At 46.7% G+C, this 26382-nt stretch overlaps 1 protein-coding gene across 19 annotated transcripts in view; it reads left to right on the top strand.

The window, feature by feature from the left end:
* The window catches only part of LOC133348619 (far upstream element-binding protein 1-like), a 63527-nt gene extending 44029 nt beyond the window's left edge, over nucleotides 1-19498 (top strand). For 15 of the 19 annotated variants that reach the window (XM_061561541.1, XM_061561543.1, XM_061561545.1 and 12 more), the window contains 12 exons: nucleotides 500-598; nucleotides 1079-1181; nucleotides 2245-2354; nucleotides 4195-4345; nucleotides 4617-4783; nucleotides 5419-5501; nucleotides 6702-6835; nucleotides 8308-8403; nucleotides 8917-8994; nucleotides 9697-9765; nucleotides 11899-12092; nucleotides 13635-19498. In XM_061561541.1, coding sequence (XP_061417525.1) covers nucleotides 500-598; nucleotides 1079-1181; nucleotides 2245-2354; nucleotides 4195-4345; nucleotides 4617-4783; nucleotides 5419-5501; nucleotides 6702-6835; nucleotides 8308-8403; nucleotides 8917-8994; nucleotides 9697-9765; nucleotides 11899-12092; nucleotides 13635-13643 — 1293 coding nt within the window. In that variant the 3' untranslated portion in view covers nucleotides 13644-19498. The remainder of the gene's footprint in view (nucleotides 1-499; nucleotides 599-1078; nucleotides 1182-2244; nucleotides 2355-4194; nucleotides 4346-4616; nucleotides 4784-5418; nucleotides 5502-6701; nucleotides 6836-8307; nucleotides 8404-8916; nucleotides 8995-9696; nucleotides 9766-11898; nucleotides 12093-13634) is intronic. The other 4 variants (XM_061561529.1, XM_061561534.1, XM_061561536.1 and 1 more) reach the window with 4 other exon arrangements.
* The last annotated feature ends 6884 nt before the right edge of the window (nucleotides 19499-26382 follow it).

Consider the following 26382-nt stretch of genomic DNA (forward strand, 5'->3'; position numbering starts at 1 on the left):
CAAATCCTAGCAAGGTCGAGCCTAGATTGTGCTTGGCTTCGCAACCATTCTACACAACATTTGTTATAGGCTGTGTGACTATCTTGTGGGCAGCAGAGAAGCAGTGCAGCAGCGAAATGCATTGTTTTACTGTTCTCAAATGCACCGCCCCTACCAACGTCTATTCCCCGACACCAACTCGCGATGACCAGTGTGGCGTAGTACGATCAAATAGCGAAGTACGATCATATCAACCTCCTGATCCGCACGGTGTGGGGAGGCGTGCGTGGATTGATAGAGAAGGGCTCCACGTACGTGTATGGGCTCGAGCCGTGTAAGTCTTAAGGGGGGGGGGGCGGGGAGGGGGGCTGGTTCGCTCGCCTGCCCACCGCATCGCCCGGTGGGGCACTGCTGCCGTGTTGTCTCGCTTCCATCGGCGACGTCACATTGCGTTGGTGCGTTCCTTGAGCCCTTTTGTGCACATGTACTTGAGGGTGTGCGTGCGTACGTGTCTCTGCAGCAAGCCAAGGAGATGGTCATCGAGTTCCTCAGGAAGGAGGACCACCGCGAGAGGTTCGGGGAGTTTGCAGGCCGGACGGGAGGCCGCGAGTCTGTCAAGGTGAGCCAAACTTCGTTCCTTCATCTTGCGTAGATGGGCAAGGAGTAAGAGGCTGATCTCATTGTACTTGAGAAATCTGGGTTTTTTTCCATATGGTTCTCATCAGTACTTGTAAATTCAGCCATGTCTTCTCAGCACTTGAGATGCTTGCGCTGGTTTGCGATATCATTGTGGACGAACTATTAAGATTGCTTGCCACTCTTATTCAGGAGCTTTCCATAGGGCATTGCTATCCGTTCCTTCAATCTTGGTTTGGTGGGAGGTCGCTCATCCTCCTTTGCTGGCTGCAAAGTCTAATTATCCCTGGCCATCCAACTGCTAACTCTGCCTCCCACCCCCATAGTCAAATCCAGGCTCGGTACTTTTGTACAGTCCTTTACTCTGTTATCCAGTTTCTAGCTGACACAATATGCTGCCCCAGCTATCTCAAGGCTTTAACAGGAAGACTTGGTCTGTGGCTTTGTGCGTGCGTGCGTGCAGATCGCTGTGCCTCGATTTGCGGTGGGCGTGGTTATCGGCCGAAGTGGGGACATGATCAAGAAGCTGCAGAACGAGGCTGGAGTCCGCATACAGTTTCAGCCTGGTAAGTACCTCCCCCTGGTGCCCTGTTGTGGGGAGTGTTCATCCATTTGTTGGTGCACTGCGTTACGAACCCGGCGACACAGGTTTGATTCACTCTCGTGACCAATAACGGTGACGAATATTTGAAATCGTCCTGGGTCACCTGTAGGTCCTCGCAGCCCCTTGCATGATTACCTGGTGTGATGTGTAAACACCAGTCACCCAGCCTGCTCGTGTGCTGTGCCGGCCTTATTAGGTGCTAACTAACGGAGCTTGCCACAACCAGTCTGTCAAAGCGATTACGGGGATCTTTGTCATTGGGATGTGTTGGTGGAATCTATGCTAGACAGTTTGCTTTAATGTAGGTGGTGTGAGTCTCTTTGTGTGGCACATTTGTGTTGTGGCTGATGACCAATTCACCTGGAATGCGCTCAATCTTGGGTTTACAGAAACGCGGGAAAATGGGGTACACGGCAGTTAATCCTCCTCGGGCCTCATCAACAACAGCAACCGTCATTTGCCACTAAGTGGTGGTGACGTCACCATGGCACTTGCACCAGGCCAGGTGCACGTTAAGGGCACATGAAGTGTCGAACGGCCGTTAGCAGGAGGTCACGGGGCAGACCCAGCTATCATGCTATGGGACTGGTCGTGCCTGGCTAGTGCTTGAATGGGCAACAACCAGGCCCAAAACAGACGTGTCCAGCCAGATGATACGTGATGAACAATTCCTCATCTGTGCTGAAATGGGGTATAAGATCATGCATGAGGATTTATTGATAGATAAGAAGCATTCGCCTGCAGCTTTTAACGTTTTTAAAGCCGTAACAGAAATGTATTCGGGTGTGCCACTCAGAGTAAACTTTGGGCATTGCAGACTCTTGTTATCGATCCTGATCTAGTGGTAAGAATTGTACATTCCTATGGTAATTATACATTCCTTTGGCCAAGGTTTAACCTTCGCCAACGTGACATTATAAATGTCACGTTGTATGAAGGTTTAACCTTCACCGTTGGATCTATAGAGTGAGTGGTTTCGTCAACGTGCCTGTCTTCCCCCCCCCCCCCCCCCCCGGGCTCCGCAGATGACGGCAGTGGGCCAGAGCGCATGGCTCAGATCATGGGCGTCCCGGAGAACTGCCAGCGAGCCGCCATGATGATTATCGAGCTCATCAATGGCATGCAGATGGAAGGGGTACGGCCACTGCACATGCTCGCTCGTTTTTGCGCATGCACATCAATGCACAATTCACTCACCTGTCCACACTTGTCAGATTTGAAATTTGCCCGCAAATTGCTCTATTAATGGCTGTTTTCAGGCCGGGTGCCGGGACACCTTGTGCCCACAGGGCGAGCTGCCACTGGGGGGGGGGGGGGGGGGTGGTGCTCTTTTAAATGTGTAGAGACCAGATGTTGGGGAAGTTATTTTCGATTCTCCAGCTCATTGAGTACTGATGCTAGTTTGTTGTCCTTCCCCGATACCTCTGATTCGCAGATAGCCAAAATCACGAATAGCAAGTTGATGACTAACGCGGGAATATTGTGTACATAGCTCACCAATGTGTTTTCGGCTCTTACGTGCTAACTTTTGTGACCCATGTGTCCATAGTTATGAAAATCTGGTCACAACACATGCACACACGTCTACCAATATTATAAGATGCACCAAAAACTATTGTTTAAAATCCAGGAGAAAAAAGTGCACCTTAAAATTTGGAGAATGTGGTACCACTTGATCTTGGCCTCCATCTTAATCGTGTAAAGTTTCTCGCGTCGGTTTAGAGCTGTATGCAAATATAAACGGCCCATGCATATTTTATCTGATGCACACGTGGCCAAGTTATGCCCAAGCGTATAGAACGTGTCCCCCCATTTAACTAGATGCTTAGAGCGGTTAAACACGTTTCTCCGACTCAGTGTCCCTGGGATAAGTGAACGCATGCAACGCCGACAACTAAAACTCAGCCCAGGCATGAGTGCAGCGTTTCCCAAACTCCAGTCTTCACAATCTACCATGCTCGTGTCTTTCTAGGGTTTACCAATTTACTGCCCTTCAAATACAAATTAAGTAATTACACTGCTGCAAACGCCCCGCATGATTATTAAATACGCCCCAAGTAATTAATGCTGTCTTGAGTCACGTGGGACATGTGTACACACACGCATTGATCTCAATCTTAATTTGAATTAGATGTGTATTTGAAATGGGGGTAAATTGGTGAATGTGGAAAAACTTAGCCTGGTGGGTTCCGACAACTGGAGTTTGGCAAACCCTGCAACCAGTGTGCGTAACTCATTTAAATTCAAGCCACCCGGTTTTACAGTGGGACATGCTTCTGGTTCACTTGGTGGTAACCTTTTGTTTCGCATTTGGGGCAGGAGGCGCTGAGCAAATTGAGTTTGACAAGGGTGACCCGAATTAAATAAATAAGTGTGGAGCAAAGTTAAGAGGGTACACTTGCAGCGATAAATATTTTTTAATTGATGTACTGTATTTGTACTTGTGGTCTGTGTGTGTTTCGGTCTCTGCTTATATTTGTGGTACATACCTGCATGTATAGTTTGTCTGCATGTGATCATAGCTGGTTGGTGTCTTTATATCCTTGCGCGTTTTGCGTGAACGCATGGTTGGGATGCGCACTTGAGTTTGTGTGCGTGTTTTCATGGGCTGAGTGTGAGAGTGTAAGTTTATTGAGAACGTTGACAAATTGGTCAGCGCACTGCGCCATGAATCTGGTAACCCGGGTCTTGATTCTCGGCTACTACTAATTTCAATGGCAATTGATAACAGAACTTGGTCCTCCCCTAGCTGTTCGTAGCCATATATGAGTATTACCAAAGGCAGCCTGGACAATGTTGTTGACCACACTATCCTCTCGTCGTGCCTGAGGTTGGCCTTAATAGATGCTCACACACAGCACTTGTTCCAACAGTCTGCATGGCTGTAAAGGGGGGAGGGGGGGGATTTTTTTTGCATTTTCTGCCATACGTACGTGTACTCATTGGCACGTTTGCCCGTCTGTGTGTGCTTACAGCGCGAAGGACCCCCTGGCGGCATGGGACCACGAGGGAGGGGCGGCCGTGGGCGGGGCTTCGGGGACTGGAGCCCAGGGCCTCCGGGAGGAATGCAGGACCAAATCACCTACACCGTGCCCGCGGAGAAGTGTGGCATCATCATTGGCAAGGGTGGGCACGACACGCCGCAGTTCAGTGCACATCGTGGGATATATCCCATGCTAGTGCAGCCTGACTCCAGCGTGTGAATCTATACGTTACGTAGCTTCATTTTTCCATTGGTCGGTCGGGTCACTTTATTATTCACAACACTTTCTCGAGTAATTATTATCATAATACAAAATCCAGCTAGGTCCTCGTTGTGATCAGAATAATCCAGGCACCTGTTGGATCACATCTGATCCTCGTGTAACCTGTGCGACCCTTGTACTCATCGTGCCAGGTGGGGAGACCATCAAGCACATCAGCCAGACATCGGGCGCACGGGTGGAGCTGCAGAGGAATCCTCCCCCCAACACCGACCCCAACATCCGCATCTTCCTCATCCGGGGCTCGCCGCAGCAAGTGGACCACGCGAGGCACCTAATGGATGAGAAGATGGGGCTTGGGGTAAGGGCCCGCACTGCTAAAAGCATGAGCTCCCATTGCTTTTTTAGACTAAGGTGGCCAGCATGTGAGCATATTATTGATGAAGGGGGACCATACATTGTGTGGTGTTATTTGGTGGTTTTGGGGTTATATTTCATGCTTAGTCGGTGTCTTGGCAAGCACCACTCAAGTCCTGGATTCAAATCCACCCAACATGAAAGTTACTTAAAGGATCATGAGTTGATTCTCAGCCTGGTCACCAGATTTAACGGTCAAAGTTTGTAAATACAAGTTCTCCTGGAAGATTAGGCGAAGCTCAACATAAGGAGTTTGGTTGAGTGTTACCCGTGTTGGGTGAAGGATGTACATGGCACAGGCCTGTGATGTCTCCTCCAGGGCCTTGCCCTCATGACCACGTGACATTTCTGTGAACTAAAGAGGTCCACTGAACATTCGTTTTGACCTCGTGCCTTTACTGATGGCACTCTTGCACGGTGTCGTTGTTAATTCTCTCAACAAATGTGGGAGGCCCTAGTTTAACAGGTGTGCGGAGTTGTAGCCGACTTAACTTTGGGGCGATGGTTGTGTGCTTCCCGTCTGCTCGTCCAATGTCCTCTTCTCACCTGCCCTGCTCCTGCTGCTCTCGTGTCACCCAGGGACCTTCTGCTTTCGGGGGAGCACCTGCCCCTTTCGGACAGGGTCCCTATGGACAGGGACCCCCAGGCCCTCCTCACCAAAAGTAAGCTGACGTTCATTCTGCTACCATCGCGGTCGGTGGCTGGGTACTAGCAGGCAGAACACCTGACCACTGAGCCAGTTTTTGTATGCTTCCATTCCCATAACTGCTCTTGCTTTCAGTGGTAAAACACAAAGGTGCGCCATCACACTTTGCCGCTCCAGTGAGCTGGTGGTGGAAATCTAACTTCACTGGGATGTGAGACAATCTCTGTAAGAGAGGATGAACGCTTAACTTCCTACACACCGTGCGTTTCTTATTTTATCAAGGGTAAAGTCAACCTCTGACCGGTATTTGAACTCCCAAAATTTCTATTGTGAGTTGGAATGTCCTCATCACCGCACCATCTAATTGCAGAAATATCTTGCTAGCGACTGATCAGCGTTGGTGTAAAGCTGAGTGTTGGGTGAAGCGTAGGGTTACTGTATTGAGCTACGAACCCGGCGATCTAAGTTCGATTCCCGACCTGAGCTAAGATCGTTGAGGGAGTGATATCTCAACCGGTGTTGGCTCCTCCCCCATGTCACCAAACTGCACTGATCAGTGTGTCGTAGAATATGTATGCTCAAACCAACCCCCCACCCCACAACTCAGACGGGATAGAGACGTTCATCCAGCAGTGGTTTGACAGTGATGTCAATTTAATCATAGTTTTTTGGAATTCGTGTTTTTGCTCATGGCAGTTGTTGAGGCCCCCTAAGGCAGTGTGGAAACTCAAGCCGTTTCATCATGCAAGGAGGGCTTATGACTTTCCCCCTGTCGGGGTGACAGTCATTTAGACTTAAGATCGGTAACAAGTGATAATTGAACCAGTGGCTGGCACACTCCCACCCCCTTCATCAACCAACACTCACCAGAGTGGTGAAGTATGGTCAAACAAACCTGTGATTTGATATAAACTTAAACCAAACTGTTTATTTTACAAGGTAAGACCCACTGAGCTATGTAGCTCTTTTTCAGATGCGACCTTAACACAAATGATAGCTCAACGAAGTGGCTTATCACGTGGAAATTTATAGCAGCACAGTGGGGGGTCAGCGTCATCCAGCAGTAGATTGACAAAGGTCTGTGAACTATTACACCCGACTGTTGTTGAATGCACGAGTAATGCTTTGTTGCAGCCCTGGTGTGTGGTGTTTGGAGACCAGATCTTAACTGGTGCATGTGTCCTTAACACCCCCCCTACCCCCCTCCGTGCTGCAGTGGACCCGGGCAGCAGGCCTTCGCTCCCCAGGCGGGTGGGTGGCCCGGTGGATACCAACCCTGGGCACAGGGGCAGCAGCAGCAACAACAGCAGCAGCAGCAGCCACAGCAGAACCCTGCTGCGCAAGACCCCAGTGAGTAGTAGTGCTGCATGAGCGAGGATGCATGCCACCACACACTGGTGTTTAGATGTACTGGGGAATAATGATGTGGTACTAAACCAGCAACAACCAGGTAGTCACTTAAGTGAAGACTCAACCAAAAAATACTTAACAGCCGTTAGACTCGTGTGCCTGTCTGCATGTGCCTGATGTGCGTTTAAAGCGTTGTTAATGAGAACGGAAGTTTTACAACTTCTATAAAGTGTGCCATTATTGCACTCTAGTGGCCTCACTATTGACACGGTGTTGAATTATCTGGCAGTCACATTTCAGTGACTTCACTCTGGCACAATTGACAAATTTCAAGTCATTTAATTTTTTATCATCAATAAAACTTGATGTGTGTTTTTGACTGGCAGCCTTGTTGCATGTCAATAAATAATTGCCGTTTGCTTTTTGTGACATGGCGCCTCTTAAATCGAAATACCTGGCAGATGTGTTAGGTTTGGTTCCAGTTGCTAAGCTGCATTATAAGACCCGCTTGATTCTTGATATGAATGTTGTGTTGCGCTTAAATCTGATTTGGCCCATTACTTATACTTAGCCCAATTTATACAAGGCGCTTGCAGTAAAATCACTGGAATTTTGGCCTTGAGACGTCTGTTGGTAATAAGGTATGCATGGCTCTGCTGTCCTCAAGAATCTGTTTTGTGATTCGCTATAGATTGTACAGTAATCCCTCGTTTAAAATGGTCGATGCGTGCCTGAAAAAGTGCTACATTAACCGAAAATTACGTGAAGCGTGGCATTACTGAATCACATTTTCACTTTAAAATCAACCTGCAGTCATCCTATGGCAGGACAAAGAAGTGAGATGAGGTTACGCTGCGTACTGTATCATTCCGCGTACTGTATCGTACTGCTCAGCTGCGCAGCTCAAGAAAGTAGTTCGTTGTCGAGCTACTTTAGCTCAGAAACCGCTTTATATCGGTGCGCATTCCGTGTTCTGCTAAGTGTTCCTAAATAGGACCGTCGTTAACAGCAAAAACGCGTTTCGCGAGGACTTGCCATATATACAACATGCCTGCAAAGTTATACAACGTTTTTAGAATTATACACTCTTCATTATTTGTATTAATTGGTCAAATTGCCTTCTTTGTACTTCAATACAGGCATCCTGCTTTGTAAGATTCAAATTATTTTTTTTTCTATTGGCTTAATTTTAGCAAACAAGTTACCATTCCAAGAGACGTTCAGGCACAAATTCAAATGCGCAATAACTTAGAAACCTTCTATTCTCTTCACAAGCTGATTAGGACTGTGCATAAACTTGAGTTTTTACCACCAATAATACACTCTAGTCATACTCTTAACCAACCCACACCGAGCAGCGTGGTGTTATGACACGAGATGGGGGAAGCCTTCACCCAGCGGTGGATTGGAATCTGCCATGTTTCCTTACCGAATTAGTCACGATAATAATATCTGTGTGTGTACACGCGTAGGTAAGTCAGGAGACCCCAACTCTGCCGCCTGGGCTGCATACTACGCCCAGTATTACGGACAGCAGCCCACGCAACACAACCCCGCGCACACAGCAGGTGAGAGAGTCTCCCTGTACGCACGCACGTGCACACACACACAGCAGGTGCGGGTACACCTCCCTGTACACACACAAGAAAGGTGTAGGTATACTTCCATGTGTACACACACAAGAAGGGTGTAGATACACTTACACACGCGCGACAGCTTAGTGGCATTTCCTGCACACACACGCAGTGTGTAGAGCTCACCTCTGTATACACACGACAGGCACGGGTACATCTACCTTTATGTTCACCAGTTGTAGGGGACACCTTTTCACACACAGGATGGACGTCTCCACACTTCCACTGCAGCACTTAAACCATATGGCAGGGCATTGTTTGTAAGTCTCTGTACGTGCGTGCATCAGCCGGTGCATTGCAAACAATGCTTCATCATTGGTACCTTCAGCTACTCCTGTTCTGTAATACTGGTGAGACCCGCGCTTCATTCTTCGCCATGCACGCCAACTGATCACTGCATCTGGTTCCCGTCAAGGTTTGACCCCTCTGTGTTTTGTGTCACGGCAGATCCAAGCCAGCCAGCGGGCGGGCAGAACGGACAGCCTGATTACACCAAGGCATGGGAAGAGTACTACAAGAAAATTGGTACGACGATGACTCTTGGGTTACCTTTGTGTGTGTGTGTTTGTGTTTATGTATGTAGGGTAGAAATAATGTTCAAAATCTAGTGCAGTTGATTGGCTAGTAGCTGCCATTTTATAACTAAATTAGTTAAAATCCCAGTCGGGGTTTGACGAAATTGCATCATCATTCCGGGGTCTTTAAGATGAGTGTCACCTGCTGAGACTGCACACTGTGCAGGCATGTCGACAGTGGTTGCCAAATCGTACCCACACGTCTCAGGACAGACCCCATTCCCCTATCCCCTCACTATTTTGTAAAGTCAAAAGATTGATTGGCATGCGACAGCTCCATGCAAACAATCCCATTCCCAAGTGAACACGTGCAGGAGTCTTAGGCAGGTGTGTGTTGTCCCGTGACTTCCATCCATCCATCTCCCATGACCGGTCTAACAATGAGGTCATCGGGGCACAGTGTTGGCAGTTCTGGTTTTGAACTCCCTTCACCTTTGCCCCCAGTTCTTCCCAACCGAGCAGATTGGCTGCTTTGCGGTTTAAGCTCATCCATTCTGCCGTATTCAGAATCCTCCGTTACCTTCAAGGGGACGTTAACCTAGTTAACGTTAACCCCCTGGTTACGTGTGCGATGATGATGCTGTTACGACTGCTTTAGCGGTGAATCACTGTTAGTGCGTGTGCGTGCGTGCGTGCATGATCGCCATTGCAGGTCAGCAGAATCCAAGCAGCCAGCAGCCTGATTACAGCAAGGCTTGGGAAGAATACTATAAAAAGCAGGGTAAGCTGTGGCAAGCGTTTTTGTCATTTGTTATTTGTGAGCAATAGGGCATTTATATATAGATAGGACTTGACAGTTTTTTCCAAGGAGGCATGTTTCTCTGTATACCTGGGTATACAGTAGTTAAATAAGCAGTTAAATTTCGATTTAAATTTTTCGTGACTGCAGGGATTCATCTTCTTGGTTCTTTCGGTATTATTTTATTACTTCCCTTCTACGTGACTTTACCGAAAGAACCAAGAAGAAGAAAAATATAAGCAGTTGTGAATAGGGGGCATCTCAAATCTTCAGGGCCTTCCACTTGATTATGAATAAGACTATCTTGGTACCTTAGCAATCTACTTGTCATCAACGTTTGCCTGTGCATATTTGTTCAGGTAATCTAATACAAACACCATTTCCCCAAATGCCCTGATTACAAACAGTGCTCCAAACTATATTGGCAAAACCAATGCGTGTGTCTTGGATTTGAAGGTTAGCAGTTAGTGACTTTGCTGTCCTCCAGTATAGTTGGGATATCTGACACAAGTTGTCATTAACGAAGCTTCGTTAATGACAAATCGTATATTACATTCATGAATACGTGTGTTTGTCATGGCATAAAAAGGCGTCACCTGCATACGCTTCTAACACATCAATCATTGATTTGATTGAATGCGCTATGTTGGCAATAATGCGAACTGAACCATCTGCTTCACAGCGGAATTAAAAGATCCCGCAATGTAATTCGCAAGAGTAATAGGTTGTGTGCTGCTGCATCACGATCTAAAGTTGAAAAATTACCCGCAAATTACGAACCTGGAATGTGCGGAGTAATCATCGCCCTGTCCGTCAAAAAACATGGCAGGACCCTCCTGCAATGAGTCGGGCTTCTCTGCATGAACAAGCATAATGATAAATAGCACACGGCCTAGGTATATGTCTACGAGACGAGAGTTAATTTGTGGTTTTGGATATACATTTAACCATGGGTACCTTGTGACACATTTGTGGGTAATTCACCTCTGTTCTAAGACAAATCTCACACGTACCAAAATGTATGTAAGTAGAACACTTTTCCCACCATACCTAGCCAACCGTGCTACTCGGGGGTGTGTGGGTGGGACAAGAAACTAAACAGAATAGCGGTTCTCAAGAAATTAGTTCGTCAATCTAGAGTATTCAAAAGTGCATAGCTCCAGCGGCTTCCTAATGTCGGAAGGAAGAGTGTTCCAGACGGCCGCAGAAGCACGATCTGAAAGTGCCACACGACGCAGGTAGGCGGGGATGGGTGCCTCAGATGGCTCGTGTCTGGGCACTGAGAACCTGGGTTTGAGTCCGGTCAGCGGACGGCGAATAAACCAGCTTTTCAGGCGTAACGATTCGGTGGTCTTGGCCTAGTTGCCACAGAGACTGCGTGAAAATCATGGTGAATTTTGTGCTATCATATTTTATTTGACAACATTCTTGGTTTGAATGTCAATGGCAAATACCTAAAAGCATGGAAAGTCAGACTTTGGTGTGTGGGTTAGAGGTCACCTGCATGCCACGTGACACCATCACACACACTGCGTGGATTGTATGCATGTTGAACTTTTTTCGCGCAGTACGTAACCAACCGTGCTAATCGGCGGTTGCGGGGGAAGGACAACAAGCTAAAACGCACAAAGCAGTTCTATAGAACTTAAGTTTTCAATCTAGATTTTTTAAAAAGCAGATCGTTGATGACCCCTTACAGATGCCTAACTCGGGTGATGTGGCGCTCTCTGGAAGAGCCCTGGGGTGGAAACGTCTTGCAACAGGATGCTGATAACCGCAGTTAAAATACCAGGAGGAAAAATCTCTCTCCCTGATGGATGTTTCTTTTTTGGTTTTTGGTTATACCGTTGTTGGTTGGCGCGATGTCCAATGTTTTCGCTCCACCTGCTCGGGAGCATTTTTGCAGGAGCGTTTCACCACGTACAAACCCACAGTTGCAAAAACCTACGTAGTGGTCTAATTAGGGGGGAAAAAAATGTACAAAACACACAGGCACATGGCTGTTGTACATGGCAGGTCACGGAATCCACTCGGGGTGGCGGGGGGGGTCCCTTACGATGCGATTTACAAATCTTCCGCATGCTCTTTTTTTCACCCACTCCCCTCTGCTTCCAGCCGAAGCCCAGGGACAAGGCAGCGGTGGTGCGGCCCCAGGATCGCAGCAGCAGCAGCAGCAGCAGCAGGGGCAGCCAGGGCAGCAGGGGGGCCAGCCGGACTACAGTGCCGCCTGGGCCGAGTACTACCGGCAGCAGAGCCAGCAGGCGTACTACGCTCCCGGTGGGGCGCAGGGCAACCCCAACGCGCCGCAGGTAAAAAAAACACTTTTCCCCCTCCGTCATTGTCGCCTACACCAGTGGCGGGTGTCGCAACACTGTGCTACCCATCCACCCCACCCCCCACAGAATGTGTTTTTTCTTAGAATACCAACTATCAGGTGTGTGCTTTGCATATGAATAAGATTGATAACTAAGAAACGGTGGATCATTGTGGGTGGGGGACATAGCCTGGAGTTTAGAAACATTGACCTACATTGCTTCCACTGCTGCAATTATCCATGATTCGTAAATGTAGATTCTTAAGTTTGTGAAACAAATTGTAAGAATTTATTCTATACCATTTCATGTGTGTTCCTACCAATGGAGGTTGTATATGGGGGTACAGTGGGGAAAAATAACTAACTAATATTTACAATTTGGATCAAGCCCCCCTGAATCGCTTAGCAACAAGTACAAAATAAAATTGGTAAAAACCATGCGTTTGAATGCACGCACTTTGATTTGCATTCAAAATGTTAAAATACATTATTTTGACCCTGGAATTAGTAAAATTTTACATGCTCAATAAAAGTGGGTGGCTTTCTTTCAATGTTTTAGTTTCTTTATGCAAGCCACCCACTTTTATTGAGCACATCAAATGTTATTAATTCGGGGGTCAAAATGTATTTTCTACTTTTGAGCGCAAATAAAAGCGTGTGCATGGTGTATATTCACAGCTCGGTCGCCCACGAAGTTGTGTGCTTGTCACATTGACCTATTTACTGAATCAGGAGTTTTGCAGTGGCAACATCAGCTTCAGTGGAGAATAAGACAAATGCGGGTGCTGATGACGCATTGAGGAAAAAGAGCCGCCTTTTATTCACGGTTCATAATTTGTATTGGGTTAGATCACTGTGTTAGGGTATCATGTTAAATTAGTTTTACTTACCCTCTAGTATCCACGTGGGGCAAATATGCCAAATGATTTGGGTTATCGGCACAAACTGAAGTGTTGAAAAGTATGCAGAATGTTGGCAATTTTATTCTACATTTTACTAGAGATTACAGTTTGTAGATTGTTTTGTTAATGTTTTTTTTTTGCTCCGGTAACCAGATTTCTATGGTGTAGCAAGTCTCCATCGAAAATGAGCATCTCTTACCCTTTGGGTTTTATACCTCTGCAAAAATAAAACCTATAAACCTAATGTACATCTTGAATGTCTTTTGCACCATACGTTACCAACTCTGTGAATCGGAGAGGTGTGGGCAGAAGGACAACAAACTAAACACAAAAAGCAGTTTTAAATAAATGAGTTTGCAATCTAGATAATTTAAAAGTGCATCGCTCCAATGGTTTCCTAATATCGGAAGGAAGAGCGTTCCAGACTGCCGCAGACGCACATCAAAAGCACGCGATGCAGTGACCATCTTTGTTCAATGGCCAGCCAAAAGCCCCTGTCACTGCGAGGATTCATAATCGTGAATCATGATATTGTGGCTCATGAATGCCTGCATGTAAAATGTTTTCTGGTTAGTCGTATTTTACTAATGGCTGCTGCCCCCCCCCCCCATCTCTGCTGTATCCCACCCCCACAGGGCCACTGAGGGAGCTCTGAGCCGTGAGCCGCTGTTGCGCAATCCCGCCAGCTGACCCAGCCACCCCCCCCCCCCCCTCAGCGTTTAGCGCGATTGTGTGTATTGAACTCTTGTTAAAAAAAAATAATACGATTTTTTTCTGCTATCTCTTGTTTCATTTTTCATGATGACGATAATAATGTTAAACGCATTGGTTATTTTGTTTGTGTCTAATGTAATGATAAAACCAAGTGGTATTTTATTGTGATGGTAATTTCTTTGTTTGTTCAATTTATAGAATGATTGACTAATGATTTTTTTTTCTCCTTTCGTTTGTTTTTATCTCACGTGCGTATTATTCTTCGCATTGTGTGTTTGTTGGGTTTTTTTTTTGGTATTTTTGGAAGAAAAAAAAACCTCAAGAAAAAAAACGAACCAAGAGTCCGTAGACGATGGGGACAGTAAATTAATCCGTAATCTGGCACAGGCCTTGCAACGCACGCGCGCACACCCGCACACAGACACTGCGCGGTGGTTTGTGATTCACCTGTTAACCCTGCTGCACCCCCCTTCCCCCCCTTTGTTGGACTACAAAACGAGTATATATTTTCTATGTGTTAGAATTGTGTAACGGCGACTTGAGGCTTTTTGGGGGTTTTGGTTTGGTTTGGGAGAGGCGGGGGGACCGCTTTTGAGAGCGCCAATACGTGTGTGCGTTCCACACTTCGAGTTTCACGTCAGGTCATATGAAAAATACGCAGCAGGACTAACTTATTTTTAACAACGTGGTGGTAATGTGTTAATTATTTCTCGTGTTTTATTTTCAGTTGGGGGGGGGGGGGGTGGAATGGGTTTGCTTTGATAGTTGCCGAAATGAAGTAACAGAAAACGTGTACACATACGACTCGGTTGAAACATTTTTAATAGCTTCCGACATAAACCTGAAAAAAACGATGCTTAAAAGAAAGTTGGCGTTTTTGGCCATATGTTTCTTTTGATTGTTGTTGCCCTAATTGTAGGTGAAATGAGTTAGCGCGCTGTGTTTGGTGATACCGCTGTGTGTCTAAGTGGCGTGGGTGGACGTTTCTACGTGGCAGGGAGATTTTGTTGTTGTGTTCCGTTCGACAAAGGTTTGACAGCGAAGCCCAGGGATGAGAGTTGTAACTTTCACACATATCCAGCGTTTTGTACTTCAGAGTAGTGCCGCTACTCTCCCCTCTCTACTATGAACGATTTCCCCCCTCCCCCCCCCCCAGTCCAGCGTCGGTCTTAACCGCCCACAGGATTAGGGGCTGTGCTAAAAATGACACGAAAGAAACATATATATAGTTGGTGACGAGGAAAACTTTGTGCTGTGCCGTTTCATTTTTCTGCAGGCCTTTTATATAGGGGAACACGCTTTACGTATTTTGTTCGATCGACCGCCGCCCCCCGACCCCCCCTCTTCAGTTCCTCTTGTTGCTGAACATTGACGCCTACAACTGTTTTTGGATTTTTTGATTCTTTTAAAATGTCACGCTGTGTGCCGCGATGGCGGTTTTTAAATGAGCGAGAGTAAATTCCAAGAACATATTAAAAATGAGAGTGTGTACCACTGTATTTCAATGATTGCGTAAAACAAATGTGATGCGTCCGTCTGCAGTCGAGACGCGACTCAAAGACTTTTTGGCGCATCTCTTTATATGACAAAAAAATTATCTCGTTTTGCCAGTATCGTGTTTTTTCGCTTGTGTTCCACTTGAAAGCTTTGGACATTGGACAAGTCGTTTAAGTGTCGTATCGGAAATATTTGGTCGGCCCCACGATTCAACAGAACTATGTAAAACGCGTGATGTGGTATTTTTGCTGTTTTTATTTTAAAACGTAGCATGTGCACACGTTTTGTGTGTGTGTGTGTGTATGCTCTGCAGGTCGTTCGTAATGTGTTGCGAGATTTGTGTTTCTGAAAAAAACATGGGAGAAGGAAGTGGATCGTTGTGGGAGAGGGGAGGTCGCAGGCAAATGCACAATGTGGTGGTTGCCGCGGTTAGAGCATTTAACTCGGAACCACGAGGTTTTCGGATGTTAAATCCCAGTAGCTGGGTAGACTTGTGCCCCATTAAATATTCAGGGTTTGTTACATTATGGTGTTTGTACCGTAGATAAGGCCGCAGGGTGGCGCAATTCCCAGAGCGGCTGTTTGAAGATGAGCGCCGGCCCGTGCTCGTTCCGCAGGGGTGAGGCCCCTGTTTTGAAATCTCCCGCCGTCTGTGAACCAAAATCGCGCAAGTGCTTTCGTTTCCTCCTCTCGCTACCAAAGTTAAAACTCCCATGATTTTTTCAACGATTTTCTTTGGGTCTTAAAACGTCAGCTGTTTGCTTTCATACAGTATACATGCTATTTATGTTTTATGTTCACATCGCGTCGGCCTCAGCTGTGTAAGAGCTAAGCTGTGGCGAGAGCTAGGGATGTGTGATGCGACAGCTACATGCGCTTTACACAACTGCCTCTATGCCCACAAAACCTCCCCATTCCCTCTCTCCCAGTCTCCTTCCCCCACTTGTCAGTCCTGATAACAGCCCGTTGGCCACGCTATTGATTAATGTACATTTCGAATGAGCATTTTGAAACGTCAATTTAATTGTATTTTTGAAAACGTTGAGTTCCCCCCTCGCCCCCCAACCAGCCTTGCTTTGGCAGCATTCTCAATCTAATGGAGACTTGGCGGTGTTGGCTATCGACTTGAGTTCGCTTTCCCAACTTTGAGCAGAGCTGCGCGCTGGCCGCGTCGCGCTGCCACCAATCTCGGCGACGTGCTCTTGGTGGCAGCGCGGCCTCAACGGCGAAAATTTGAGACCCCCTCTGGACCCCGTTGTTGAATGTTGCATGACCCCCCCCCCCCCAGTCACCCGCGAAAGGTTTTGCTCTACTACTGATCGACGGTGCGAAAGCGTACGTGAATTAGCAATAGTCTATTTGCAGCACTGGGGTTGTTGCCGACTTGGCATCGTCGTAGAATATTGGAGGGAGACCGTTTTGTCACAATGTACGGTTCGCCTGATGCCAAAAATGCCGTCGCTGTTTTCTGTTCGTTTCCGTTTGGTCTGTTTGCGAGTTTTGAGGCTGGGCCAAAACAAATACTTAAAATGAAACGACGTTGCTGTTTAGGGCTGAGCGATTTGTCGTCTGTGATGGATTATTTGAAACGGCATCAGGCGACGTGACACTTCCTTGCTGGTTGAACCCATTTCACCTGTTTAGTAAGTGCAATTAGCAGCACGGTGAATGTGGCCGAGGCGGCTGCGTTTCATTCCACCGAGCAATTTCCGTGTTGGCGTTTGTCGCATCGGTTTAGCGTAGGGTTTTCTATGGTTGTTTGGTGACCTGCTAGTCAGCCTTTGCACCGATGAGCCAGTTGCAGGGGGAGTTTCTGGTGCAGCCAAGAAAATAATTCCTGTCGTTGAGAGACTGAAAAGTACACACCAGTTGCGTTTCAGTGGGCAATTTTAACCTGATTTAAAAGTAACGGGTTATTGATTCTTGCTTTTACAAGCCACATTTCTCAATTGGAACATCTATAATTTGTACAAAACAAGTTTAACAATTTTTCGTAACAAGCCCCCCCCCCCCCTCGTAGGTCTGATTTTAAAAAGCAATCGTAAATCAACCCAAAATTTGCACGTGCATTCTCTGGTATCCTGTCGCACGCAAAAATAATGCTGGTGCATCCAACCAACTCGGCAGGAGAGAGGGCCTCGGAGAAAGCATCTCGACACCCTCATTCCTGGGCAGAGATTCCACATCTATTTGGGGAAAAAAAATTCCCTTGACAGGGGAAGACGAGGTGTCGAAAGGCAGACGCGTCATCGCCGTCACGGCCGCGGTTTTTGGCAGTGCGCAGAGTTTGGGAGCTGTGGCACCCTGTGGTAATATCGGCGGCGTCCGGGAATGAATGCCTCCGGCAGTAAGATGATGGGGATTGCCGTACGCTGAGGATTTCTTTGTATCGCTCATCCCTGATGTGTGCATTTGCGCTTAGATCAAGAGTAGCGTGGGTGGTGAGCCCAGTCGTAGACACCTGCGGAATCTGACCCCCCACATAACATTGCATCTCTCGCCTGATTAATTCTTAATAAGCCAACGTTTTGTTGTTGTGACTGATGGGAGAGTCCCTTCATTTCCTCCTGCCTCCCCACTTCCTCTCCAGCGCCGCAAACCCCTTTCTCAATTTGAAGCCACGCGGTGCCGTTTTCCAAGCGTTCCCCTCCTCGGTTGTGGGGAATAATTCCGTTGTCACGTTTAATAAATTGGTGTCGCGAACTTATTGCCGCGTTTGTCGGCCTCGGGTGCGCGACCCCCCCCCCCCACCACCACTCGCTATTAGCACCACCACAAGTTGGATGGGGTGGGGGGGCCTCTTTTTTTAAAGCCGAGAGATCTGTGCCTCGTTAATTATTTTAAATTAACGGCGGACAATTGTCGTGTAACCCCCCCCCCCCCCCCACCGTTAGCGGATACAAGCGCGATATTTGCTGTTGAACGCTGTCCCTCCTTCCCTCCCTCCCCCTGAGTTGTGAACTTGACAGAAGCGTTTGGCATAGAAGACAATTGAAAGCGCCGCCGTTTCTATCGCCCATGGAGTTGCTGCCGTGTTTTGGAATTGTTTGTGCGTGAAGAGGGGGGATGTGTTAACCTTGCCACCAAGTGCGCACGTGTGTGTTGTTTTGTAGTTGGATTTTTTTGGTTTTTCTTTTTTCAAAAAATGAAATACAAACTGGTGTAAGCTTCATTGTGGGGGGGGGGGGGGTGAAGGGTTAATTTTTGTTTCTCTGGTGAATGAGCTTTGATGTTTGCATGGGTCATTTTTTTATCGTTCCCCCGGTGCTGATAGAGCGAGTATCGTCTCATGGTTATCTTGGCGCGTTGATTGTGGTCGCGGATTTGATTTATGTAATGTCTAAGATTACACGAGTATATAACCACATCTCAAGTTGCTCATAATGGGCACAATTATGAAACACGTAATGCGAAACATTGTAATTTTTAGAGCGAATTATTTGAAAACAAACGAACATTACTTCCAAAGTTTCTACGGATTGTTAGAAAAATCTAAAAAAAAGAATGGATCTTTTTTTTATCCAATGTATTTCTTGAGAAAACATTTTGAGCCCCCTCCCTCCCCCCTCCCTTCATCGCCTCGGATTTATTTTGCACATCAACACTTGCTGGCGCGTGCATCTCTCCCAGGATGTTGGAGAATGGTCAAGGATTTGGGTGGTTTTAAGAGCGCGCCCCCAGCCCCACGGCTGCCCCCCCCCCAAGTTTGCTTGGGAAGGACGAGGCGCTTTGTGCTGCAGACCTGTGCGGTGAATGGTTAACGGAGGGGGGGGGGCGATGTTCGTTAATATAATGTGGGTTTCTTTTTTTCATACGTTGATGACGATGGTATTAATGTTAAATGATATAAAAGCAAGTTTTTGTGTTTTTTTTTTCCAGCCAATTCCATTGAAAATAAATAATTTCACGTACACCGTTGGTTTATTATTAATATTATTATTTCTCTCTCGTGTGAAGTGAATCATTTTTTAACTTTACACTACAGTTCAGTCGAACGGTAGATGTCGTTTTTGTACAAGCGATATGGGGGTCTGAACTGTACAGCTTCGTTCAGGATTGTTTAGTTTTTCTCTCTCTTTTTGTTTGTGCGTGTGCCGTTTATAGCATTCGGCGCCCCTCCCCCCCTGCTCTCTTCTCCCGAATTCCCACCACCCACCCCCCCCCCCTTGTCTCCCAGCCCTGCGTCCTAACGTTGTAGCATGTACCGAATGAGAAACAAGCTGTCTGTGTCATTTTACTGTGCCCATGTTTTATACTTAATAAATTGATTTGGGAAACATGTTGAAAACACTGCTCCGCATGGTTTTGTGGCAATTAAGTGCCCCACATTCTAATTCAGTGTTATTCCTTGAGCCAATGAGCATGCGCTCTCCATTTCCCTTTTGGTGGAAATTCCACATTTCTTTGGTGGGGATTTCCCTCCGTAGATTGACAACTATTTCCCACAAGTCACTCATTGTATTAACCACTAAAGACACGATGGGCTGGTTCGATTACCAACCAATATTTGAACAATCTTAGAATCAAGTGCTTAAACAACAGTAATCAAATAAAATACATTTAGCCATTAGCCAGTGGGCCCTTGAGAATACAACACACCCCGGTGTTTTTTTTATATAAATACAAGGGCAACCTTGTTTTTATGTTAATGCCACCGAATATCAGAAACGTATCTGCAGCATTAGTGTGCGGTGGCAGTTCGCTTATCGATTGCATGTCTTTATTATAGTACTGCATACAATAATTTGAACAAAAATCTAAGTGCAAGCCCTTTCTAAATCTTCGTATATCCTTTAAAATATTGGCAGAAATTGCGTTGTTGCCAAATGTGTGGGGTTTTTTTTTGGTCCCATGGGTGTGGCTTTTGTGGGTAAATAGAATATTTAATCGTCAGGAAACACGAGTGTGGGTGAAAATTACAGTGTGGAAACATTTATTGTTTGTCTGGTACATTGGGTAATTAATATGGCATTAAAGTAAAATTAACATTACCAAAGGATGATAACCTAAGAGGCAGTGTACATAAAAAAATACACGGCCGTGTGTTGGAATTGTGAATCCGTGTTGATAATAGTTGAACTCCATTGTATATGCGTTAATTTTGATGGCTAATTTAACTCCGTTGACGCGTACGTTTTTTATATTTTTTCTCCCAAACACCGCTCAACTGCAAATGTAATTTTGCATATTGGTTTTTGCTGAAAAATTTGCTTACAGCCGCACGAACTCAGCAGTGGGTTGTCCGATAGTTTGGCAAGCCATGGATATGTGGAATTCCCACCTCTGGCTGAGAGGCGCGCGCCAGTGGCGGATTAGCCGTGACCATATTGCTCACGTGCGCATGGACACACACCTGGTCAAGCCGACGCGTCGGTGAAATAATCAAGGCGCATCGATGCCTGGGTAAATGGCTCCCATTGTTCGTAATGGACACGAGCACATCTTTGCCACAAGTCAGATTCCACAGGTTGCAGTATAACTCTAGCGCTTTGACTTTTTAGCAAAGCTGCGAGAGAAAAATAAATTGCACTTACGGTATTGCATAACGACGTCAAGTGGAGCTAAAGGCGCAGCCCTGCAGTTGCTTCCCCACTGCTGCCGGAAAGACCTCCGCTAGAGGGAGCTTTCAGTAGCCCCCTCGAGCGATGGTTCTTAACCTGGTGGTGCGAGACATGGCCAGATATTTCCTTAGAAGGTAAATCATCGAAACAAATTAAGCACGGGCACCAAAGTATAACTTTGTTTAATCAAGCCTACGTATTTATTAACATTATACTTTAACTATTGAGACCCAAAGAGGCGTGCAAGGCTGCAGTAAAAGTAGTAAAAGTTAAGAAGAGGCGGACGGGGCACCCTCACTTTATACAGGTAGGAACAAAAGTTCCACACTGCCCACCAGGGATGATTTGTCTGTCGGTCGTGCATAGCCACGCTCTCAATTTGTATTTCATATCGAGCGCTTCGGACGGGCTCGGCACCACGTGACGCGCCGCCCCACGCAGCTTGCGCCGCGTGACACGGATCGCACGAATGCGCTGTCCAACCAAGTACCTACCTGCCCACTCCGAAGGAACGTGTTTCCTTCGCAAACGACCCACAAGTCGAACTGCCCTACAAAGTGTGCCGTCCATTCACTGGCTTCGGTGCAGTCCGAACTTGAGCTCTGCAACTTGCATGCTCGGCAACTGGTTTTTTTTCGACGTCAATGACGGCGTTCACAGGAATCTTGTGTATGCGTTACACGTGGCATGTCCCACCACCCTAGGGCCACGAATGTGTTCCACAGCAGGTTTTTGAGGCGGTTGCCACCACGATTAACCCCCACACCACCTTACCCACAATACCCTTTTGTGAGCGGTGGAGGTCGTAAGATTGTGCATTGGTCACTGTCCCACGGTCTCGAGGTTACACAATTCGGGGGGGGGGGGGGTGATGACGGTACATTTGCAATTGCGGCACCTAAACTCTGGAACTCCCTGCATCTTCGAGGTCAGGGCTTCAGAGACACGTACAGATCAAATCTCGACTAAAATGCGTTTGTTTAAAATGTATTTCTCTTTAGTTATTTTTTTAACGCCTTCCTCACTTCTTTCCTCGGTTGATGTTAAAATATTTCCGCCGTTCACGTGCGGAGCGCCATTAGAACGATGGTTTAATAGGGAGCGTTTAAATTGCTATTATTACATTGTTACTCTTTGGTTCTTTCGGTAAAGTCACGTAGGTATAAAATAACATGAATCACGACGTTTCGGGCGCAACACAAGCGTCCGTCATCAGGTGGGAACAACAACAACACTCGTTTGGCACTCGTCGAATAACGGTTGTGGCAAAGGCATTTGCCACTCATGTCAACACAATTTGACTTTCATTCTCATGTTTGTTTTACTTCACTGTCTGGATGACACTGTTGGCAGCTTTGGAAAGAGAAGACCCCATGTCGGTCCTGCAATTAATTCCCCCTCCACTTTGCCTGCGTGGGTTGCACCCCGTGCTATTTTATGAGGATTCGCTCACCAGCGCAGCGTTCCAAGGCTATTAAACAAACGCGAGGCGGTGGCGGTGGCGGAGCTGTTTGGATGTTCGCCTATTAATTAACACGGCAACCTGCGTTCAATCCCCGGTCACGGCTGACGCCAGTGCGAACGATATCTGAACTGGTCCTTGATGTAGGTGCTCCCTCCCCCCCTTCCTCTTACCTTGTATAATCTCTTGTCACAAGCAGCTCTTTTGCCCACGACAGCAATTTGTTTCTTGCTGTGGCTTTCCCACCTGATGACGGACGCTTGTGTTGCTTCCGAAACGTCGTGATTAAATTTATTTTAATTTATTTTATACTGACGCGACTTTACCGAAAGAACCAACGAGTATGATCATTGACTTACCCACCGTCTGTAATGAGTGCGACCTGACAAGGTCCCTTATGGGGTCGCGCTCATTACACACAAAGTGATCGCCACAAATGAATTACAATACTTTGCTGATCTCGTCAAAGAGCATAAACCGTGACGAAAGCTCCGGTCATCCTCGCAGCGGATTTTGGCTGAGCCATCAAACAAAGACGGTCACCGCATCGCGCGATTTCAGATGCGCTTCTGCGGCCGTCTGGAACGCTCTTCCTTACGATATTCGGAAGCCACTGGAGCTACGCACTTTTAAATCATCATCTCGATTGAAAACTAATTTCTTTAGAACTGCTTTTTGTGTTTAGTTGTCCTTCCCCGCACATCCGATTAGCACGGTTGGCTACGTACGGTGCGAAAGAAGTGAAACATACGTACATGCATCTCCCTTCACTAATCCGCACCGACCTAAATATGATCCAACAACCCCCATGTCTCACATGGCATGGGGGAGGCCTTCATCTAGCAGTGGAGCGACAAAGGGGCCTGAAAACAATTTTACAAACATTGTAGATTGAGCAGCCTCCTCTCACACGGCTGTTGTAGTCTTGTGGTCAGCACGTTTTCTACTTCGGCCAGTGCTGGATTATCCTCGTAGCACTTTCAAGGGCCCCGCGCTAAACGCTTTCAAGCTATCAATTTCGGTTCAGTGATTCTGCACTTGCTCTATTACTATAGTACTATACCGCCTTTAACTTTTATGAACGACTGGGTATTTAAGGTTAGAGATTTGTATTATCTGGCAGTATAGCAAATGAAAAATACAATTAATTTACTATGCAAGTAAAAAATGTATGTGTTTTAATATTTACGCGTTTTTATTTTATTTAGGGCCCCTTTATAACATATGCTACAGGCCCCGCACTAGCTTAATCCGGCACTGACTTCGGCCACCCATACCACGAAGACGAGGTAATTGAACACGTGCGCGTGTGCTTCTGTTCGACACAGACCCAGCGACCCCCCCCACCCCGCCGCCTCCTTGACGAGTGTCGGCCGTTGTTGGCCAGTGCCCCCAACCCCAAGCGCTGTGAGCATTCGTGGACAAATTCTTTTGTCAAGGCGCTCTTCCCCCTCCAACCCAGCTTAAATATACGCTGCCAAGCCTGGTGGTGTTTCATTCAGACGCTGTCTTTCCGACAGACATCAGACCTGTTCTTCACCTGAGGACGGCTGCTTGCGTTGTGGCCGAAACGTCGTGAGAATGATTTTATAATGTTTTATTTTTATTATTTTATTATTTCCCTTCTACGTGACTTTACCGAAAGAACCAAGAAGATGAATCCCTGCAGTCACGAAAGAAGCTTTAAATCGAAAATATTCGTGGACAATTCAACGTTGTGCCTACGACAGTGCGATCCATTTATAGACATCCCGTCCCATTGATGTCGAGTGCGATCTTGTTCACTTCTCAGCAGCTGGTTGCATACAGGAACACCCCCGATTCACGTCGTCGCAAATATGTCGTGACACAAACACGAAGGGAGAACATCGCAAGCGATGCACTACTCCACTGCTCCTGAACGTGACTGTCTTAGGCTTCACCGCCTGAATGTGAAATTGTATTCGTTGCTCTGCACCCACATCAGCCGTACGAAAGAATAACGACTTTTATTATTACCGCTGCCTTAGTTCGCGTCGCCTCAACCCACACGCACGTCGCTGGCCGCATCAGTCGTCCGTCGTTTCTCGTTATCCGTCGCCTCTCAGCCTTGCTTGCGTCTTCGGTTATTCGCCGTCGCACCTTTCAGGAACGCATCCCCGTCCTAAACCGAGGTATTGCTGCGTTGTGAAAGCGGTGGTTCCCGTATCGTCGGGAGGAGAGAGCGAGTGGCGTGTGTCACAAAGGGTGTGTTCCTATTGGTGGGGATGAGGTGCAGTAAAATGTTTTTTAGGGGCCGTCCATAAATGACGTCACGCGATTTTGGACGATTTTTGACCCCCCCCCCCTCGTCACACGGCGTCACAAAAAGTCAGACCCCCCCCCTCAAATATGACGTCACAAAGCTCTGCCCCCCCCCCCCCCAAAAAAGGAAACATGCTTCAAATCGCTTTAAACTATTGTCATTGTAGTGCGTATGTAATGTGGCGCTGCACTCTGATGTTGTAGGAGAAAACATTTATTAAAAAGTATATTTAATTAAGTAGAACGTGTTGTCTGTTTATTTAAAGTTGCGCATTTTTATGTGACGTCACATTTCTTAAACCCCCCCCCTCGTCACACATTCTCACAAATGTCTGACCCTCCCCCCCCAGGTGCGTGACGTCATTTATGGACGGCCCCATAGGCATCTTTTCACGTCTCCACATTGTCACGTTAGTCGGATGTCGATGCATGGATCACCTTTGTACGTCAATTGCTCGCACAAATTCATTCATTTCAATAATCTTTTTTTTTTAAATATAGCGCGTAGCGACTCGACATCTGTGAAACTCCTTGACATCTGTGAAAAAAACGCTTTATAGCTCATCGGATTCCTCCAGTATAAATACATCTTCTGATTCTGAAATTGTACCGAGAATCGCGCACAACTTGTTTCACGCACGCAAGCACAAATACTGCACGTCGTAGAAAAATACATTCGCGTGAACATCGCAAGAGCTGATGATGGTCCGCCCTCGTAAATGGCAATTGAATAATAATAATACTTTGTAAAGGAGTGCAAACGTTTGTAGCTCAACTGCTAGACCCAGAGTAGTTTCAGGAGTTTAAATAACCTCGATTTTTGAAAAGTTACTCTGTGCGCTTTGGCACCGTGAGCGATATTCACACAGCCTCCTCGATCGATGCGTAATCAATGAGTAACAAAACAGCGTCGTAATTTCTGGACTTCATAAGTTTATCGTTCACACCGTGCGACCCGTTTATTCTGTCCCAACCACTGCGGCATCTCCACACTCGCGTTGCATTTCAATCGTTGATTTTCTCTTAACTCGAGTAAATGAACTCCTGGTTATTGAGAGGTGGGAGGAGGGGGTGATGAGGAGGAGGGGGTGGCCAAGCCTGGTGACTTGTACTTCGGCTTTGAACAACGTTGTTTTTTATTATAACAATGTATGATTATAACAATGCATGGTGATAACAATGCATGGTTATAACACTGGATGATTATAATAATGCATGGTTATAACAATGCATGGTTAGAACAATGCATGGTTAGAACAATGCATGGTTATAACAATGCATGGTGATAACAATGCATGGTGATAACACTGGATGATTATAACAATGCATGGTGATAACAATGCATGGTGATAACACTGGATGATTATAACAATGCATGATTATAACTGCATGGTTATATCACTGCATGGTTAGAACAATGCATGGTTAGAACAATGCATGACGTAGCCAGGCGCTGCATTGATTTCTATTTAATTCAAACGTTTGCATAAACGAACGCGACCTGCGTTCACGTTAAACATTGCCTGACTACAGGCAAGGCACAGTCTCCTCGTAAGCCTCCCTCCGAAGACAGCGACTGTAGTTCAGTGGTTTGTGTTGATTTGTTCGTCCCTGCATTTAGAGTAAGTTGGTACGGGACGTCTCTCTTCCGAATAGGAATTTTAAAATACCCCTTTGGTGAGCCTCCGATTATAATCGATAATTATCACCTCCGACGAGCGCGGTTGGCTACGTACGGCGCGAAAGAAGCTCAACACACCTACGTACAATGCTCACGCCACAGCAAGTGGCCTTCGCAGTGACGAAAAAAAATAGAGTTGACGAGCGAGCCGCCCCCGGCATGAGAAACACAGCATCGTTGTCGGG

The sequence above is a fragment of the Lethenteron reissneri genome, chromosome 27, assembly GCF_015708825.2.
Source record: "Lethenteron reissneri isolate LAM-NWPU_2019-01 chromosome 27, ASM1570882v1, whole genome shotgun sequence".
NCBI lineage: Eukaryota > Metazoa > Chordata > Hyperoartia > Petromyzontiformes > Petromyzontidae > Lethenteron > Lethenteron reissneri.